This window comes from Camelus bactrianus, chromosome 13, assembly GCF_048773025.1.
Source record: "Camelus bactrianus isolate YW-2024 breed Bactrian camel chromosome 13, ASM4877302v1, whole genome shotgun sequence".
NCBI lineage: Eukaryota > Metazoa > Chordata > Mammalia > Artiodactyla > Camelidae > Camelus > Camelus bactrianus.
In genome coordinates, this window is record NC_133551.1 from 67,497,862 (window position 1) to 67,518,469 (window position 20,608).

The 20,608-nt window shown below is 52.3% G+C and overlaps 1 protein-coding gene across 1 annotated transcript in view; it reads right to left on the reverse strand.

Moving 5' to 3' along the window:
• IGSF21 (immunoglobin superfamily member 21) overlaps nucleotides 1-8,082 on the reverse strand; it is a 234,730-nt gene extending 226,648 nt beyond the window's left edge. Inside the window, exon 1 of the mRNA XM_074377821.1 lies at nucleotides 7,681-8,082. Coding sequence (XP_074233922.1) covers nucleotides 7,681-7,750 — 70 coding nt within the window. The 5' untranslated portion in view covers nucleotides 7,751-8,082. The remainder of the gene's footprint in view (nucleotides 1-7,680) is intronic.
• Between the last annotated feature and the right edge of the window lie 12,526 nt (nucleotides 8,083-20,608).

The window sequence follows — 20,608 nt, forward strand, 5'->3', positions numbered from 1 at the left end:
GTCAGGCCTTATGTTAGAGGCAGTGGTGTAGGGATGCCTGCCCTCAAGAACTCTCTGTTCAGTAGGAAGACCAACCCCGACCATGACCAGTCCCGGAAGAGGGTTGTTTTAACATCATGTTACCCAAAGTGCCACTACCAGCACTCAGTGGGGACCCCTGAGTCAGCGGGGGCCAGTGTTGTTGTGGAGGGCAAGTAGCGAGTGAGCATAGACAGAGGGAGGTTTACAGGAAGTCAGGGACCATGCTAGCTGAGGGCAGATGTCTGCCCTCAGAGCCAGGAAAGGGCAGAAGTTGGGGAGGAGGAGGAGGAGGACATGAAACTAAAACCAGAAAACTCTGAGCAGGCCGAGTCTGGCTTGGGGAGAGAGGGCAGACTCTGGTCTCCATGCTGTGTGGCCATGGTCACATCATCATTCTTTCCTGTGGACTGGGGAGGTAACACCCATCTTGGGCAGCAGTGTAGGAGGGAGGAGGTCACATCGGCAAAGTGGCTACAGCAGCGCCCAGCTCACAGGGCAAGCCTTCTGGTCAGTTTCCAGGCCTGTGAGCCCATGGGGAGCTGGCCTGTCTCATTCCAGACCCCAGGGGGCTGAATGAAGCAGGGTAGAGGGCTGGGGAGGAAAAACAAGGCTGAGCCTGCAGCCACCAAACCCAGATTCTAGTCCAGCCACACCCCACCACCATCTGTTCATCTCCCTGAAGCTCAGTTTCCCTGGTCTGTTCAATGGGCATAAAAGTAGCCTCCTTCATGTTTGCTGAGAGGATAAATGGGGTGATGGGAGTGGAAGCATCTTGTCAGCTCTCAAGGACCACCAGCAAGTAGAGAGTTAGGTAGGAGGTCTGGAGTCAGTCTCCATCATTTTGATTATCTGAGTCTTCAAGTAAGACAGAATGTTGTTCCAGGAACAGAACTTTACCAACAGAAGTTCACCTGTGAATCCAGCCGAAATTCCACCAGCCATATGCCTTTGCATACACTTTTCTGTAGAAAGCCGTATATCCAACCCTTCTCCATGTACCTCAGAACCAGGACACACATGTCTAAAGGCCAAAGATGCTTCATTAATCCAATCAATCAGCCTTTACTGAGAATCCACCATGTGTTGTGGGGAAGATTAAATACTGAACAGAACCAGAGAGGATCTGTGCCTTCATGAAGCTTCTGGTCTACCAGGTAGGGGATGGGAAGTTCACAGTCACAATGGCTCCATCCCCACATTTCACTGTGAGAAACAACTTGGGTCTTGGGTCTTGACTTCACTCACTGGGGGGGTGGGGCAGGGGGTAATGCCTCGAGCCTCCAGGGAAAGTTAGGGAGCAGATGGAGGGATCCATCATCCCCAATCAGCAGGCCATGAACCATCCTCCAGAAGTTACCAAGAGTGGCTATCTGGCAATTCTAAGGCTCACGCTGCCTAGGGAGAGTATTAAGCAGGGTCCTTTCCTTACAAGCAGCAGAAATCAACTCTAGACAAGCAAAAAAAAAAAAAAAAAAAAAGTAACTGGTGGAACATGATGGGGAGGTTCATGGAACACAAGGACAAGCTGGAACCCCAGGTGTTGGGAGGACCCATGCTGCTAGAGCTGGAGAAGCTCTGATGTAACCGTGGTTAATATGTCAATAGTCATCTGAGCCCACAGGACTGGGCTAAGAGCTTTGCATGTCATGGCTCATTCCATGGAGGAAGGGCCCCTCACTATCGGCCTTGGGAAACCAGAGAAGTACAGTGTCTTGAGGGACCCCACTGGTAAGGGGGCCTTGCCAGTGGTTCTCAGTCTTCCTCTGCCCAATATTCAGATTCCAAGGAGAGTGGGTCAGATGGGCTCACATTGGGGGTGCCTTAAAAGATTGTGCCATTGACCAACACGGCGTGTAGTTGGGAAGGTGGTGCATAACTCCCCTAAGCAAATCTGATGTGTTGCCAGGAGATGTAGGAATGGCTGGTGGAGAAGCCAAACACCAGACTCCTTTCCTGGGTGTCACCATGTCCTTTCCTGCTCCTTTGGGTTACTACTCTGTACACCTTTGCTTCTATACATGTTGTATTTATTTGCTCCATCCATGGAAACTTGGCCAATAAGTCTTGGTGATCATGAACCCCCTCTGCTCCTGGACCCCACTGCAAGTGTAAAGATGGGTTCCAGGAGTTCATCCCCCTGGTTTCTTCCCAGGAACTTCATCCTGCAAACCGATACCTCTTAGGAAGTGATGTCACATGTTTCACCACCACTGACATTTATTGTTTAAAATGGGGTGGGAGGTGCATCCTTTTGCAAATGATAGAGGCTGCTGCATTCCTCCTTTCAATAATGAAAAAAATAGTTTTTCCTCTCCTCTGGGAGCAGCAGTGTCTTTGGATTGCTTCACACCTAGGTTTGAAACTCCCAGTTCTTCCATTTACAAAAGATTTTGAGCCTTGTTCATTATTTAAGAAAAAAAGAAAAGAAAGGAAGGGAGCAGTAGACAGAGAGAGAGAGAAAGGGCGAGGAAGAGAGATTGATCCTGGTCTCCTGTCCTCATCTGCAAAACATGGCTAACAATACTTCCGCGTGGATTGTTGAGAGCATTTCATGCATAAAGAATGTCTAATAGGTGTGCGATAAATGGGAGCTATCCATAATATCACTCTTCTTTCCCCCAGTCCCAGCTAGATGCAAGAAAGAGAGCCTTGGGTTGAGCTGGTCCCAGCACGCACAGTTCTGCCTCCAGCTCTTTGCTCATGTAGGTTTCCCTTCCTGGCACATTTCCCTCCTTAGCCCTTGGCTTATTAATGTCCTTCCTTTGCTTCAAGGTCTAGCTCAAGTTCTCCCTCCTCTCTGAAGCATTCCCTTAATACCCCTTAGCAATCACTCTTCCCTCAACAACCTCCCGTAGGGGACATCAATCCACCTGGCACCCAGCAGGTATCAACAAATTTCCACCTGGGCTGTCTGTCATTCACCTTTTCAGAAGCATGACCAACCTCTCACCCCACTGGAATGAGGGTCATGGTCATAGGTCTTCCTCTTCTCAGATGTGCCCTGCCCACAGCAGATGCTCATTCATTCTCTTGATGATGACAAGGGGTCCCAGGGACACCCCCTCTCCCATCTGTGCAGATGAACACACTGGATAATCTTATCTCCGTGGAGGTTGGGAAGAAGTAAAACATCCAGACAGAGCATTGGATACACTGCAACTGCCCATGTGGCTGGAGCCAAGGAAGTGCCTGAGATCACTTCTCACTAGGAGATGGCACAGCACAGAGGGAAAGAAACAGTCCTGGGTCTAAATCTCTACCTGCCATTTACTGACTGGGTGGTCTTGGACATGTCATTTAACCTCTCTGAGCCTCAGTTTCCTCATCAGGAACATAATTTTAATTCTCAGCGTGGTTGTAAGGATTAAATGAGACAGGAAGAACAAAGCACACAGCACACTGCTGGCATATAGTAGCGCTCATGTGGGGAGGGAGATAGAGCCCCTTCCTCCCTTTCAGTGAAGAATCAATTTTCCACCGAGCTGTAAACACCACAAAGGCAGGGACTTCCCTGCAATGTTCAGGGTCACATTCTCAATGCTTAGCGCTGTGCCTGGTACATAGTATAAAATACACATTTGTTGCGTGCCTGAATAAATAAATTTCAAGTGGCCTGGGGATGTAGCAGAGGTGGACTGGATGGTAAGCCAGGCTGGACACCTCCATGGATCCCAGAAAACCCAGTCACCAGAATTAACCAGCCCCCTCTTTGTTGTGCTCTTGGTTTGGCCTCTGCCTTTGAAGTCATGACTGCTCTAACCCAGAGACCCCAGCGAGTCACTTAATCTCCCCCACCTCCTTCCCCCCACCCCTCCCTCCAACTGTAGCAAGTTTCAGATCTGTGTGAGACTGAAATGGAGGAGTGGGTAGCCAGGCTCACCTAAGGCATCTCTGGTACCTTGCCCATATGACCTGTCCAAGGAACTCTCTGCAGCCCAAGGAAGGCACACTGGAAGGAAAGAGGGAGCCTAGGGCTGGGCCAGGTGGGAGCCGATGGGGCTAGGACTCCTGTCATGAACAGCTAGCTCGTAAAACTCAGCGCCTCAGTTTCCTAATCTCTGAAGAGAAGAGCTTAAACCCACCCTGCAGCGCATGAGGACTGGACAGCAGCTAGCAGGTGCTGGACACGTGGCAGCTGCTCCATAGAATCTCAGCTATTGAAAAAACAAAAACCCAGCTATGCTACTAGGAAAGGAGCAATCTCCCTTCTTTAAGAAGACTTACGTGGAAGGATGGTTCGATGCCAGGTCTCATCACCTGCATCGACCACGCAGCTGTCCCTTTGTGCCTCTCATCTGGCCCAAGGCATTAGGATTTTAGGGGGCTGATAATCAGTTCCTACTCTATAAAGTGTTCTCCTGCTAAAAAGTAGAAGTTTCAGAACCAATGAAGTACATAATCGCGGAGGTCGCTTCCAACTCTAACATTCTCTGCACTTAAAAAGCGAAAACTAGTTCAGCTTCTCGGCACCAACTCTAGTTTGCATCTCGAGTGAAAAGAGGGTGGAGTTTATGGCTGAGGGTGGGGCCAGGCTCGGGGCGGAGCGGCTGGGGGAGCAGGGGCGGAGCACCCGGCAGGGCCCTTAACACCCTCCCCAGGGGCTGAGAAGAAGCCCTGCGGTGCCTGAGGGCCCCTCCCCGCGCCCCGGGCGCGGGATGGAGATGGCGAGGGAGGATAAATATATAAAGTCGTCACACCAGCTTGCGCGCGCACAGCCCCCGCAGTCGGTGCTGCGGCTGCCTCCGCCCAAACGAGTCTGCCCTCGCATCCCACCCACCCGCTGACACGCGGCAGCCAAGAGAGAACTGGCAGGGCTTCTGTCTGGGGCCTTTGGCGCGCCCTAACTCGGCCTGCCCACCACGACCCTTCGCGGAGACTTTCCTAGAGCCGAATGAGGCAGGTCCATGAATCAGTCTCTTCCTCGAACCGCAAGTCCCCGATGCCCGCTCTCTCCTGGGCCACTGCACAGGCATGGATTCAGGACTGCCTTCCCAGAAGTGCACAGGCCGGGAAACGGGGGTCCCGAGGCGTTAAAAACAATGTGGGTTTCTCCTCTGGAGAGTCAGATATTGGGGAGTGGGAAAAAGGGCAGGAACGTCCAGCCCAGCAGTCCAGCGTACAGCGGACTCCTTTCTCCTCTCAGTGCACAGACCACCTCTCCAAAGTTGGAGCCCCTTTGCTCCCATAGGGACAGAGCAGGCGAGGGCGCACTGGCCATGCCTCTCCCTAGTAGTGACCTCCAACGCCCCCTACTAGGCAGGCATGTTTCTGAATGCCTGCCCTGGATTTCCCCCCCCCCACCCCCGGCCCCTCGAAGTAGCCCGTGGCAGGTGGCCCCGCACAGTCACCTGCCAGGTGCACGGCTCTCGGTCAAATCCAGGAAGGGCGCCCTCCTCCGGCAAGCTAGCCTCTTGCATCTCGTACAGACCCTTCTCGCACCCCAGCCCCTTCGTGGGCACTGACTTGAGGCGGGGAAGGAGGGATCCCACCCTCGTGCAATCTCCTCTCTTCTGCAGGGAAGGGAGGGCTCTCCAGCGACCGAGGACCTCGGCCCACTCCCCAGGTTCGGAAAGTTTCCCGTCTGCGATCCTGAGCGGAGCTCTTCCTTCACCCTGAGCAGCAGAGCTCAGAGGCCACGCCGGCTCCCCGGGCCCAGAGGCGCTGACTCCCAGCGCTCGAGCCCCCAGCCTCCTGCAAGTTGCAGAGGTGGGCGAGGGGAGCCGAGGCGTCAGGATGTCGGGCCAGCTTTCCGCAGACCCGCGGTCCGAAGAACGCGGCCCTCGAGTTCTGGGGGAGAACTCGCAGGGTGGGGTCCTGACGGAGTGGGGTTTCCCCACCAAAGCCTTTCCCGTCAGTCTCCTCCTCACCCCTGCTGCATCTCTGTTCTGCGCTTTACGAGGGAAAGGGGTGCTCCCTCTGCCCCCAACCTCCAATCACCCCCGCTCCCTGCTGTGTCCAGGTGAGGGCTCCAAGTGCCTTTCGACAAAGCCCAGTGCCCTCTCTGTAGTGCTGGAACCGGGACCCCAACCCTATACAACCTTAACCTCTAGAGGTATCCGAGGGAGGGAACCCTCACCCCAAAGTTGAGGGGAGATTTTCTTTCACTTTGGGAAGTCGATTGCTCCAAGGGTAGGGGGACAAAATACAGGGCTTGCATTCCTTCTGGTTTACACCAACCCCTCCCCCCTCTCTGCCAGCAGGACCACCATTCAGTCGCAAATTCTGCAGCTTCTCCCATCAGCAGACCAAGCACTCTTCAAGGACCTCGGGGGTAGAAGGGGGTGGGGTTCTTTTAGGGAAGCACCCCTTCTTGGCAGGCACTGTCACAGTGTGGCTAGGCACCTCCCGGTAGGGCAAGGCATACGGCAGAGGACGGAGCTGACATTTCTCCGCCCCCTACCTCTATCATCCAGCCGGGCTGGGGACGGAGACCCTACTGGTCACAGTGGCTACTTTTTAGTACTCCGCATCCCCTCCCCCTCCGCGGCAGAGCCAAATGTGACTCCGGACCGGCTGGTTCTCGGCATCCCGGTCTGGCACGGCTTCGGAGGGAGTCGCGGACATGGCCCCTCTAGTCTCTGTGCCTTTAATCTCGCTGGTCCAGCCTCCCTCCCGCGGGTCTCATAGAGGTTGTGTTGGCTCACTGCCCAAAAGGTGCTGGGGTCCCCAGGTTGGGTTCTCGCACCACTTAAGACCCACCAGGCGGCGGCGCCGGGCGGCAGGCACCGAGGCTTCCGCTAACCCTGGACCCTGGAGCTGCGGAGCCACCGATCGCTCCCTCTGGGGACCTCGCTCAGCTTCAATCTCCTTCCAGCGGGTTCAGCCCAGCCAGGACCAAATCCACGCGGGACACACAGCTGCTCACACCTCCTCAGCCTCCCGAACGCGTCCATCTCTCCCTCCACACTAGACCCACACGCTCCATCGCACGCACACACACACTCCTAGCCCACGAAGCAATACAACCCCCACGCACCTGCACCTCCACACATCCCAGAAACATACACTCCTGCCCAAGTGTCACATTCCTACCTCCTATGCACACACCTCGTACGCCCCCAATAGAAATACAGTCATCCGCTGTCACACACCCCTAAAGAGACCCGCACACTTGGGACACGCGTGCAAAGCCACACCTCACATACCCACCCGCCCTTTAACACGCTCACACATGCAGTGACACAAGCTCACACTCTTCACAGCTCACCGAGAAGCTGGCACCCAGTCACACCCCCAAACACTCCGGCTCACACTCTTTCTCACACACACACACCTTCTCTGTGCAACTGACAGACACTCAAACACCCTCCAGACGCTCGCTCGCTCACACACCATCACACGCACTCACATCTCTAAATGCACTCCCGCACCCTCTTCACACATAGCTCCTTCCTGGACACCCTCATACACAGACGCAACAAAGACACACGCTCATACACACACGCGCGCACACACACCCTGGCAGGGACCCACGAGCGCTCTCTCCAGGGGAGACATCCTCCCACCCTCGCCAAGCCAACCACCTCCGCAGATCCCCACGCCAGGACCTCTGCTCGGACCCGGAGCCTCTCTGATATGACCCCGGCCCGCGCCCTTCCCCAGCGGCCCGCCCCCGCGCGCGTCCCGCTCCGGGGCTCCGGCCGGCGCCCGCGCACTCACCGCGCGCCAGGTCCAGGATCGCGGCGAGCAGCAGGCAGACGCAGCCGCGGAGGCTCGAGGTGGCTCGCATGGTGCCCGGGAGCTGGCGGCGGTGGCGGGGCGGTGGCGGAGGCGGCGGCGGCGGCGGCGGGGCCCCTCGCCATGGGCTCAGGCGCGCTCCTGACTCCGGCCGCCGGCCGAGACGGTAGCGGGCAGCTTGAGGCGCCGCGGGGGCGCCCCCATGCCGCCGCGGCCGGGCAGCCCGGGCGCCGGGCTCGACTCGGCTCGGGCTCTGCGGGACGCCGCGACCCTCGAGCTCCGGGCGTCCTCCGGGCGCGCGGCCGCTCCCGGCTCCCTGGCTGCGCGCTGTGCCCACCGCGACCCGGAGTCGGATCCGCAGCAGCGCCAGAGTTTGGAGCGGAATCGCGCGCTCTCTGCCTCGCGCTCGCCTCTCCCGGCAGCGCGAGCGCCCCCCTCCTCGCGCCCTCCCTCCGTCCCTCCCCCTCTCCCCGCCCCCCCCGTTCTCCCCGCCCTCCCCTCGCCGCGCTCTCCGCTGTATTATACAGACTTTTCTTTAATCCTTTCTGGGCTGTTCGGTTCTCGTCCGCTAAGCCGATTTATTGCAGGGAGAAGGCGAGCTTCCCACCTCCCGTCACCCTCCCGTCCCCCTTCTCTCCCCCCACTTCGAGTCTCCCACCCCTCTTCTCCCCCAGGTTCCCCTTCTCACTCACAACTCGCTTGCAGCTCTTAGCTCGGTAATCCTCCCCCAGATGACCCAGCACCCCTGCCCTCCAGACCAAGCTCCATCTAATCCCATCCGTGGGGTATCCTCCCCCTCTCGCCGACCCCCAGTCTGGTGGAGGGAGGCAGCCTCCCCCTTGAAAGCGAGACCATCCGTGGAGTCGAACAGGCAGGGTGTGGCCCGGGAGTACTGGCCTTGCCGACTATGAACGCCCCTTTCGGGAAGGATTAGGGGCTTCAGTGTTCTGAAACTTGCCCAATTATGGCTCCCTTCCCCAGGCACACATGGAAATGGGGTATGTTTTGTCCTTTCTTCTGAAAATAACCACATTCTTGGAACCAGCCAGAAATGGATAAGGAACTGGGTGTTTCCTCCTGGCAAATACCACGGTTTCACCTTTTTGGAAGGCCTGATAGCTTTTTTCCAAGGCCTGAGGAGCGGGGTTTGGGGCTTGTATCTTATCACTATCCTCCCACCAACACACAAACACACACACACACACACACACACACACACACACACCCCAACTATTGATCCTCAAGCCTGGATGTGGGCCTTGAGGTCTCCTGGGACAGGAAAAGGTACTCTAGCCCTTGGAGTGGGCTGGGGGCAAGGTTAGATGAGGAAGTCCAGAGCATGGAATTTCACTCCACAGTGTTCTGTGGAGAATTCCCAGCTTCTCTGTCTCTGCCAGGTTTGCTGCATCAGGCTGTGTCTCTGTTTACCTAAATGGTCAATGGGTACAAAGCCAGGTCCATCTCCAGCGGCCCCTTGAAGGAGTGTTGGGAGCAGAGGGGGCAATGGGTGGCTGCTGCACTGCCTCTTGGGCATCTTTGTGCAGAGACGCCCAAGGGCAGGGATCTGGTCCCTCCATCTGCCCTCTTCAAGCCTCCTCACATCACTTCCAGAGGCTGCCCTGCTGCAGCTAACACCCGCCCAACCCCGGGAAGGAGTGATTTGCATTTATGAAGATCTGAAAGCATACGTTCACCTGACAGGCTTTAGAATGATCCTCTCGGTAAAATAATAATAATGATCATAATAAACCCTTATAAATAGGTGTTTGATTACAGTTTGTCCCTATGTAGTTATTTATTTTTTTTTTTGAATCAGACTAATTGGCTGCCAGACTGATTGGGCTGGATAAGGCTTGAACATCAGAGTCTTAGACACTTTTTTCTCCCTTTGCCTGGCTGTTCTTTGCTCCCTCTCACCACCCCCCCCAGGTCTCCCCTTCTCCAAGTTACTGAGGATCTGTTTGAGGTCACCTCTTCTGCACACCCTCTTTTTGGGCCAACCCAGCCATGCCATGGGGCACAGTCCCTGACTGCCTCCTTTCTGCCCCTTTCCCTCCCCTCCTCTGGCCCAGGAAAAAGGCCATAGAACCCAAATCCAGGTGCTAAGCTCTCTGTGGAAAGGCCTTCCCGGCTGAGAAGCAGCATCCAGCTGGGAGGACCCTCAGGTTGGTCTGAGTTCCTTGGGTAAATACCAGGCACCCCTGGGTGGGCATTCCTGCTCTGTAGGCCCAGCTGCACATCAGAGTGCAGCCAGACAGGTAGATAGGCAACAGTTCACCAGGTGAAACCCTGAATAGGTGAGGCTTACTGTCTGCACTCACTGCAGCCCAGCTGTTAGCAAGGAGAGCTAGGGGTCAGGTGGGATTCCAAGGTCCTCCTTGGTGACGCTTCCTCCCAGTGTGGGTCCATTTCAACTGGGAAAAAGACCCGAAGGGAGCGCCAGAAAAAGGCTCTGCAGTCAGTCACCATTATGCCAGCTGTGAATGACATCGGCCGGCGAGAGGCTAGCAAGGAGGAAAGCGGGCCTGATATCAAGAGGAGGGTTGCTTTTTAGGGCCAAGGATTGGGCTGGGGAGGAGGTGGGGGTATAGAGACCTCAGTTAACCCTCCTTCAGCCCCAGAACTTCCAAATTACCCACACTCTCTTTTAAGAACTTCCTGCTTTATAATTATTGGTCTTCCTAGCCAGTGCCTGGCACATAGTAGGCCCTCAATAAGTATTTACTGGGTGGGTGAATGAATGAATGAATGAATGAATGCAGGGCACTTCCTTATAGCCTCAGCTCCTAGCACAGGCTGGCACTTAGCCAGTGCTGGTGTGCATCTTGTGGCTGTGAACATTTTCAGAGAATCAACAGCCCCTTGGATCGCGTGTTCAGAGAGGACATACTGCCCAGGTGCACAGTTGGTTTCCCCAAAGGGGCTGGGCTGCGAAGTGCATGTTTATTACCATATGGTAATTGTTCATAGTAATACTGCTACCTCTGCACAACCTCTCCTGGGGGCACCTACTCCTTCAGCTCCTGTTTCACAAAATACAGCTTTGGAAGCTTTTCTCTTGCCCCAGAAAAAGGTGTATCTGCAGCACTGAGAGGCATGGTTAGCAGAGGGCACAGGGTGACTTAGCCAAAGAAAAAGTCAACCAGTGCAGACATAGGCTTTTAATTTGCTTAACGTCCCTCTTCTCCTGTCTCCTATCGGATCAGCTGCCAGTGACAAGGCCTCCACTTTGCAGTGCTGGCACTAAGACCCATGAGTCATGGTGGGACATGCTTCCTTCTGGGGCATCAGCTGAGCAGAAGCCCAGGACCTCCAGGAGGCAGCCTGAGATATGGCTGTTTGCCCCCAGCCTCCCTCTGTCCATGGTGCTGAACTAGGCTCTCCCAACAGAGGGCGCTACAGCACAAAGCAAATTTCTCTTCTCTTGACCCTAGGGAACAACCCCAGAGGTCAAAGGAGCCCTGGGGACCCCTGTGACCTCTAGTTTGTTTATTTCCTGGGGAGGGAAGGAATATGGCATATTATTCCCTCCTAGAACCTGGCTTCCACAGGGATGGCCTCTGTTGGTTGGGGTAGGGCCTCCTGTGGAGTTGAACAATAATGCTAAGTGTAGTAAACCTTTGTGAAAGTGCTTTTCCTTTGCCAGGCACTTTAAAGTATGAAATGTGTATAAACTCAATGAATCTTCACAACAGTGTATGAGATGAGTATTATCATTATTCCCAGTATACAGATGGGATAACCGAGGTACAGAGAGGTTAAGCAACTTGCCCAGTACAACACAGTACTAGAGCCAGACTTGAACCCATGAATAGTCCAAAGCCAGAGCTCTTAAATGCCCTTCCAGGTCAAGATACACACATGCACAAGTGACATGAGCATACACGTGCACGCACACACACTGGAAGCCAATATTTTAATGGGAAATGAGATAAAAAACAAGACTTCCATTAGTCCAATGTGTTCCACCTCTCTCATCTCATTTAATTCTCATAAAAGCGCTTTGTGGGAGCTTTATATAAGCCCAATTTACAGATAAGTAAACGGAGTCTCAGAGAAGTGAAAAGAATTGCCCAAAGTGGCCAAGATAGAGGAATGCTGAATTCTGGAGAGAGGGATCAATTGCAGGCCTTCCCCAGGCTCAGTCCCAGAGATCCACACATTTCCTCCCTCTCTCAGTCTCTCTCTCAAATGCACTCTCTCTCTCTCTCTCAAATGCTCTCTCTCTCTCTCTCTCTCTCTCTATCTCTCTCTCTCTCTCACACACACACACATACTCACACACACTCACTCACTCACACAGTCCTCTGGCTGCTTCTTACTTTGCCCTCTGCCTCTCCATGCTGGGAATTAAATATCCACCAGGCTGCATCCCAGACAAGACCAAGTTTTTTTTTTTTTACTGTTTGTTTAAATTAAATGCAACTGAAAGTGATGCTTTAACGTTGGTGACCCAAATCGATACAGAATTGGCTGCTTGGAATTAAGTCCAACACTGCCTCCTTAATGGACCTCAGTCCTACCTGGACTGAAGCTCCAGCTCCAGCATGTCTCCCCACAGGAGGAGCCAGGGGGTTTTCCATGGGGAGTCTGAGGCCCAGAGAGAAGAGCTGGACCAGGTGAAGGAGTCAGAGGCAGGAACTTAAACCCTGCCAACCAGCCCAGGTAGGGGCAGAGAGGAACAGGCTGACACTGGAGACCAGCATTCCCCAAACTGGGTCCCACCAACCACTCGTTTTGCAGTCTGTAATACACGTTCCTTGTAAGAGGATTCCATGGTTACATATATTTGAGAAATGCTGCATATTAAGCCATTCTCCACTTCTCGAAGAGTTACAATTCACATGAGCACTTAAGGGCTCTGAGAAATCCTGCAAAGTTTTTCAGTTTTATTTACCTGAAATTCAAATTGGTTTGGCCTCAGAACTCTCTTTGCATTAATACCTGTTAATGTCTCATGTCAAGAGTTTTGTGGATTGTGGGGTGGGTGATACTGCTCTCACCATGGATAAGGCTTCTGATCACTTCCTGGATTATCGCAGTAGTTGTAATAGTGATGATAACGATGATGATGATGATGATGGCAAGAAGAAAAACAGCCACTGGCAACTGATGGCATTTACTGAGTGCTTAAGGTGTGCCAGGCACTGTTCTATGTATTTTACTTCATTGAATCCTTTTCATAACCCTATGAGGCAGGTTCTGTCTTTAACCCCATAGTATAGACAAAGAAACTGAGGCACAGAGAGGTGAGGCCCCTTGCCTCAGGTCACATTGCTTTTATGTATTTCTGAGACTGTAAGCAACATGAGAATAAGGACCACAACTGACTCATTTCTGTATTACTTGTGCCTGAGAAGTGTCAGGTGCTTAGGCAAATTTTGGATGGAAGGAAGGAAGAACGGATGAATGGAAAGATGGATGGGTGAGAAAATGATTGCTTGGATAGTTGATGGATGGTTGGATGTAAGAACTATTGAGAGGATAGATGGATAAATGGATGTGTGGATGGTGGATGGGTGGAAGAATAGAAAGAAGGGTGAGGAGGTGGGCGGGTAGGTGATGGTGGGTAGGTGTGTAGACAGATGGATTAGAGAAAGGACTGACAGGTGGATGGACATGTGGACAGAATACTGGGTAGATGAGGCAGGGCTAGAAAAGCATCGGCAAGATCTGTACTTTTTCCTATATCGTTGAATTTGCTAAGAATGAGACCTGGATGGACAGGTGTTGGTCATAGAAGGTGACAACAGAGACTGTCATGAGCAGTGGCTAGAAGCATAGGCTCTTGAGATGGCCTGCCTAGACCCAAATCCCAGCTTCAGCACTCAAGAAAATGACTGTTAAAAGGAAGGAAGGAAGAGAGGAAGGAAGGGAGGAAGAAAGAACTTGTAAGAATCGTAACAAATTATTTATCTTCCCTGTGTTTTGATTTCCTCATCTGTAAAATGGGGATGGGAAAGGAGTACCACCCTCATCAAGTTTTCTGATTCAATAAGACAATGCTTCAAATGATGTAAGCAGTCAATAAATATTAGCTGTAACAATTATTACCCACAACCGAGGCACCCATAGGATGCTATAATTATCCTGCTCTATGGTCCCTTCCTTTTATCCTTAGCTTCCTGCACTCTGCAGTGGAGCGGGGGTGGATGAAGACTCTAGGGTCAAAGATCTAAAGGGACTCAGCAGATGGTTGCCGTGAGCACGCACCAAAGAAAGATGTCAATGTGAACAATACCTCAAATTCACTTCTCTCCTATGGCATTCTCCAACATTAGCCTATCTCTCCCTGTGTTTGAACTCTCGTGTCTACAATTGTCAAGTCCAGCCTCGGATCTCCTGAGGTCACCCTTGGAGCAGCCCCTTCCCTCCTTGCCTTGCCAAGCTGCAATACCACCCGTAGACAACAGGTGGCGACATCCAATATGCGATTCCTTCTATTTTTACAACCTTTCAAAAGTGAGGGCCTATATTCTGTAAAACAAACCGGCTTCCTATTTTACGAATCCCTTAAGATATAGTGTATTCACAACAAAGCATGCCATCACAAGTCACATGTACATGAGGTCCTTAGTTAGTCACAATTGTGTGATGGGTCCATAATACTATAGATGAGAAAATTGAGACCCAAAGCAGGATGTATAGTGTCCTGCATCCTCACTATTTCTGGTATATATAGTCTGCACAACACAGTGAAGTAAGATTCTCTTCAGTTGGTTCACCTGTGTGTCTTGTCTCCCCAGGTCCTAGTGCAATCTCTGGAAGGTCTGGATGCCCTTAACTTTGTCCCTTGGCACCTCCAAGTGTCACCTTGCTCAAGCTTTGATCACAGTTCTGGAGGAACCACGGAGCAAAGAAGGTTGGTCTAGCTAACCAGACTAGTCATTCAGTTCGGAGTGAAAAGGTATTTGTAATGCAAATGCTCTGGTTAATTACAAAAAACCATCTGGTGAGACCCACCATTCCCTCCTCTGCACGTCAGCCTGCTTTCTCTCTTGAGTTTCTAGGTCCTGAAACCTTTGGAGAAAATCTCAATTCAATTTATAGCTCAGGGAGCTAATTTAATTTCTCTGGGCTTCAGAGTTCCCATTTGTAAGAGGCAAAAGGCCAGGCCGGCTCCCCAAGGCCCCTGACAGATGATGTCTTACCTGGGCATGAGTCTACCTCCACCTCCCTTCTCTTTATCTCTTCCTTCCTGTGCCACTGCAAAGCAGATACCCTGTACCTGGCGCTGAGCTTGGACTTGGGAGACCAGCTTTCTGGAGGAGGTGAGACCTGAAGCTTTGAAGGATGCCTGGGAGTCAGAGAGAAGTTTTGAGGACAGAATCACGCGTGCAAAGCCTTTCAAAGATGGAACAGAGACTGCCATCCAAGGAGCAACAGGTGGTCCAGGAAAATGAGTCCAGGGGGTGTGGAGGGAGGTGAAGCTCTGAGGTTAGGAGGGTCTTTGTAGATCACAGAAGGCACTGGATGCCGAGGGATGGCAAAGGAACAGTAAAAACTCCTCTAAAATCCTGCATCAAACAAAATGAGCTGGACATATCTGCCCACCTTGAGATTCTGTGACTCTCAACATTAGATTCCTCTGCACTGACCAGTCCCTTCCCAGCCCCCAGAGGGAAATTTTCACCGTTGGAGCCTTTACATCTCTGCAGAGATGCTCTTCTTTCTCGTCGCCTTCTCTCCCCATCTACTGGTTAACAGAAACAATCCTACTATCTCCTTAACCCCCTAGCCATCCCCTCCCTGCCTTCCTCTGGTGCCCCTCTTCCTCCCATGTCCAGCCTCCTGTTCTTCTTTCCATTTACCCTGCAAAAAGGCTGACCCTGCAAAGAGGCAGCTGGTGAATCAGGCTGGAATATTTCCCTGGAATTGGAGAATATTGGAAGCACAAGAGGAAAGCCCCTCAGCCTTCAAAGTTATCCATCCCCACAACCCCCACCTCTCCATACTCCAGGTCACCTGGACACACCAGCGTCTACAGCCTGGTTGGGACATCCTCCTTAAAAGCCTTCATTGGCCTCTCATGGCCTGAAGATCACAGCCGGCACCTTTGGAACAGCTTACAAGGGTCTTCATCTCCACAGTGGAACCACCTTTGCAATTCTTAGTGCCCATTAAGCTCTCTTGATTCGAGACCTTTGTACATGCTGTTCCCTTTGCTTAAAACACCCTTCCTTCTTCCAGCCTCCCCACCCTCCTCACTCCCATCTCCCTTACCCTGCCCGCATGTACCCCATGAACACCCTTTAGGCTCGCTGGCTCCTGCTCCTGCCCCGGGGCCCAGCTTTAGCTAGTTCTGGGACTAGCATTAGCTGCCTTCTCTGTGCTTGCCCCAGGGGATTAAGACTATGGTGGTAAGATGGGCAAAGGACAGGGAGAGGAAGGACGGGAAGGAAGGAGAAAAGGAGGGAGGAGCCAGAAGTCTAAATCGAGAGCAAGGCTCTGCACCAGCAGTCAGAACAGAGTCAAGGTACCACTGGAAGTTGGGAATGACTGGGAAAGATACTCGCTTCTCCAAAAAGATGTCTTCATAACTCTGCCTTGAATGGACCACAGACAAAACTGCTGGTTCTTGTTCCAAGACATGAGATCACTGAAGCCTCCGGACACCTTCCCTTAGAGGAAGAAGCAGTACGTGGTAGAACACTGGGTCCAGGAGGAGAACAGCAGGCTGGGGTCCACAACACCTGCAGGCTGGCTCTCGGGGAGTGAGGTTCACGGACGCATGTAGAGGGATGCACACTCCTCTCCTATTTCCTCTGGCGAGACGAGCTCTCCATCCCAGGGAGGCCTGAGGGCATCCTGGGTGCCTGGGGACCAGTTGTCTTCCCTGCTTCCAAGGCCGACACTTACTTATCAAGATAATTAAATTCCACCTCCTTCCAGCTGCCCTCTTGCAATGTCGGGACGGTCGGGAGCCTCTTCCCTAGAGCCTTCCTTGCGGCTGTTCGATAAGCCCCATATTTCACACCGCAAGTGGCTGCATTTCAGCGGCGGGTGAAGTGGTTTTATTTTTATCGCGCACAGAGGCATATAAATATGTACGAGGCGATCAGAAGCACTTTAGGGTCTCTCTGGAAGGCAGGCTCGGTGTGAGTGTGAGGGAGCATGGCAATTGGTTCAACCAGGGTACAGGCTTCTCTGGGTCGGAATGCGCTGTGCTCGCCAGCATCCCTGGTCCCGTTCTACTTAGAACGGCGCCTTCAGCAGCCCCTGAGAACCGGGCGGTGCCTTGGCAAACTTTCCAGAGCAAAATTTGTTGTTGTTTCTTTCTTTCTTTCTTTCTTTTTTTTTTTAAAGCACAGGTCTGGGTTCCCACCTCAATTCTGCTACTTACCAGCCACAAGACCTTGGATCAGACCCTCCCTTCTTCGGGTCTCAGCATCGATGTCTCTAAAAATGAGATTACCCGTGCCTTCTTGGTCAGCCTCCCAGGTCTTTTTTTAAAGAGCAAATATGATGAAGAATTTGCAGTGGGCTCTGTGACTATAATATACAACCATAAGAGGCTTACCATTATTTCTCCCCAGCCGTTCATCTGGAGCAGGTTAGTGCAAGTACAAGACCGTATCAGGTAACACAGGCAATGGCTGCTACAGGCGTTGCCGGCTGCCTCACCAGGCACAGAGAGGAGGCGGGGAAACAGCGTTTATTGACCTGCTACAGGGCTGGGTGCTTTGTACATATTATCGCATGTGAATGCAACAGTGACCCCTGGGGGGAGATGCTGTACCTGTTCATTGATGCGGAAGTTGAAGTTCAGAAAGGTTAAAGAAGATGTGCACGGTCACGGGGTCATGAGTGGTGGAGCCCGGCTTTGAACGAGGGGTAGTGTCAAGATTTCCTCGCGTGGCCATAGGGAATCGCAGTCTCTGGTTTCACTGTCTGCCACTAGGAATGGTCGGGGCACTTGGGCCGTGAGATGTGCAGTCACTTGGGGTGACCCTCTAAGCAGCCCCATTGTGATGCCAGCAGAAGAGCAAGCTGTGGTCCTGAAGGGAGCTTGTGAGGCCGTCACTGCCTCTGAAACCTGGGTCCAGCCTTCATTCATCATGCTTAGGCTGAAGCAGAGGGAGAATGGCCAGGCCTCCAGAGTCAGAGAGAGAAACCAGAGGCTTTGGTGGGGGTGTGCCCAGGTAGAAGATGGATTTTAGAGCACTGAGAGCTTCCGATGGTCAAGGTCGGGGCAGGGGTCAAAGGATGCTGAGCTTTGTCCTCTCATCCTTTGAGCTTTCATCCCAGCATACGGAGGACCAGGAAGGGAAGTAGGAAGTTCTCTTCTCAGGGGTTAAGTCATCGTGGAGGTGAGCCGGAGGACCAAGGTCCCAGGGGTTCGGCACCTGCCGCCTCCCTCCCCCAAAAGGGCTTTCCGGGTCCCATAGCCCTGGGCAGGGAGACACAGCTGCTGACGAGAAGACACCCTCTGACTGTGAAGGCCCAGTGGAGGCACAACCGAGAAGGGCAAGTGCCAAATTTAAGGGCCCAGAGACCAGGCTGGATTGGACAGAAAATTACCCACTGCCACCGACATCAGCGTGCCAGGAGGGAGCCCCGCAAGCACGGCAGGGAGTGCAGGGGCAGACCTCTGAGGCAGGCCGTAGTCTGTGGATGAGGTTAGCCGCAGCCGTGAGAACAAAAGGGACTCAGTAAGGGCCCGGCACACTTTACTGATGGGAAAAACCATCTTGATTTGTAAATGGAGCATTAAGGGAGTCTGTCAGGGGGTGGCCTGTATGGAGTCAGCAGGACCCAGAATCTGTAGGAGCAGGTCAGCAGTTGTTGGGTCAGAAACCTGTTATTTCTGGTTTGATTTTTTTCTATTTTCTTTCTGATTTATTTCTGTTTTCAGGAAAACTGGAAGCACCGTCCTTAGTCAGCCGTGGAAGGGAGGTGCGTCCACACTCGGCCTACTGAGAAAGAGGAGATGATTGGCCAGATGGATGGGAGTAGAAGTGAAACCTAGAGGACCCTCAGGAGGAGGTGGTGCTCAGAGGCCAAGGTCAGATCCAACAGGGCCATTCCTACCTGCCCAGGTGCTATTATTTCCCAGGAGGGCTTTTCTGCTCCCCTGTCTCTCTTTTAAAAAAAAAAAAAAAAAATTTAATTGTGATAAAATACATGTAACATAAAATTTAGCATCTTAACTATTTTTAACTGTATGGTCCAGTAGTACATATATTCACATTGTTGTGCAACCAATCATCAGAACTTTTTCATCTTGCAAAACTGAAACTCCATCCCCGTTAAATAATAACCCCTTGTTCTTCAAATAATAACCCCTCATTCTCCCCTTCTCCCAGCCCCTGGCAACCACTCCTCTACTTTCTGTATCTGTGAACTGGACTAAGTACCTCATACAAATGGAGGCATACAGAATTTGTGTATTAGTGACTGGCATATTTCACTTAGCAGAATGTACCCAAGGTTCACCCATGTTGTAGGATGTATTACAATTCCCCTCCTTTTCAAGACTGAGTAATATTCCATTGTATGGACACATCACATTTTGTTTATCCAGTCATCCGTCAATGGGCACTTGAGTTGCTTCCACTTTTTGGCTGTTGCGAACATGCTGCTATGAACATGGGTGTCCAAGTCTCTCTTCAGGACTCTGCCTTTAATTCTTTCTGATGCGTACTCAGAAGAGGAACTGCTAGGTTGCACGGTAGCTTCTCTTTAAGGAGATGGGCCCTGTGGGATTGTTTGTCAGGCACCTCCAGCTACCTCTGAGGGTGATGAGCCTGGTCAGAGATGCTGGAAGGCACAAAGGAGCCTGGGAGGCAGGGAACTCCTGACATCCTCACTGGCTGCAGCAGATGGTGGCGGATTTCACAGTCCTCTGCCTGCCTGGATCCTGCATCTTGTGGGCCTCTCTGTAGGTACAGAGCCAAGCTGGAAGGAACAACGCCCAGAAAACTTGCAGATACAAGAAAGGGGGATCCACACATCCTTGGCAGTTGCTAACAGCTGCTAGGAGGCGGGAGGTCTTGGTGAGGTGATAGTACTCACTCAATAGCCATGGTAGGTGTTTGTTGACTGAATGAATGATGGCAGTTCCAAAATTCTAGAAAGTGAGTTCCACAGAGCCATGAAATGTGGCTCCTCTGTTCACATGATGGAAGCTCAGTGAATGGACGAATGAATGAATGAGCATACAACTTATCAGGTTGCTTTCTCTGTAAAGGAAGACTATCCAGAGAAGAAGAAGGGCAAGAGCATTCAACAGACTCCTGCTTGGTGGAAGGCAAGCACGTTGGTAGGCCGGGTAAGGGAATGGAGTGGGAGCAGGAGGGGTCCTACCCAGACTTGACTCACAGACCGGTGGGGACAGAGGAAGACAAGTCCACCACCAAGTGCATTGTGGGAAGAATTAAGTGTGAGGGAGAATCACGAGTCACCAGCAACCGGAAGTCCATTCTGCATCAGCCTTGGGCCAGGCACTTTCTTATAATATGTTTCATTCAGCAACCCTGATGGCTGGGACTCTTCCCTCTGAACAGGTCCAGACACATGGGGTGACTTGCCTAAGGCCACACACTGCAAATGGCAGAACAGGGACATGAATTCAGGCCTGATTCCAAATCCCAAGTTCCTCCCTCTTCACCAGCAGAGGTGGCAGGAATGACTTCCTGGGGGAGGTGACTTGAGCTGCAATGAGTCTGCACTTCCACCTCCAAAGGAGAAAAATGCTTTCCAGGAGAAGGGAGAAATGCCAGCCTAAGCCCAGAGAGAGAAAAGGGCAGGGAATGTTCAAGAAACCAGCAAATATTTATTCCAGAGCATGGAATACATGTAAGGGAATGTTAGGAAATGATTGGCTGGATCCAACCTTTAACCTGACACCAAGCATCCCTATTTACTATTGGGTAGTCGAGGCTAGAGATGGGAATGCTCAGAGCTATGC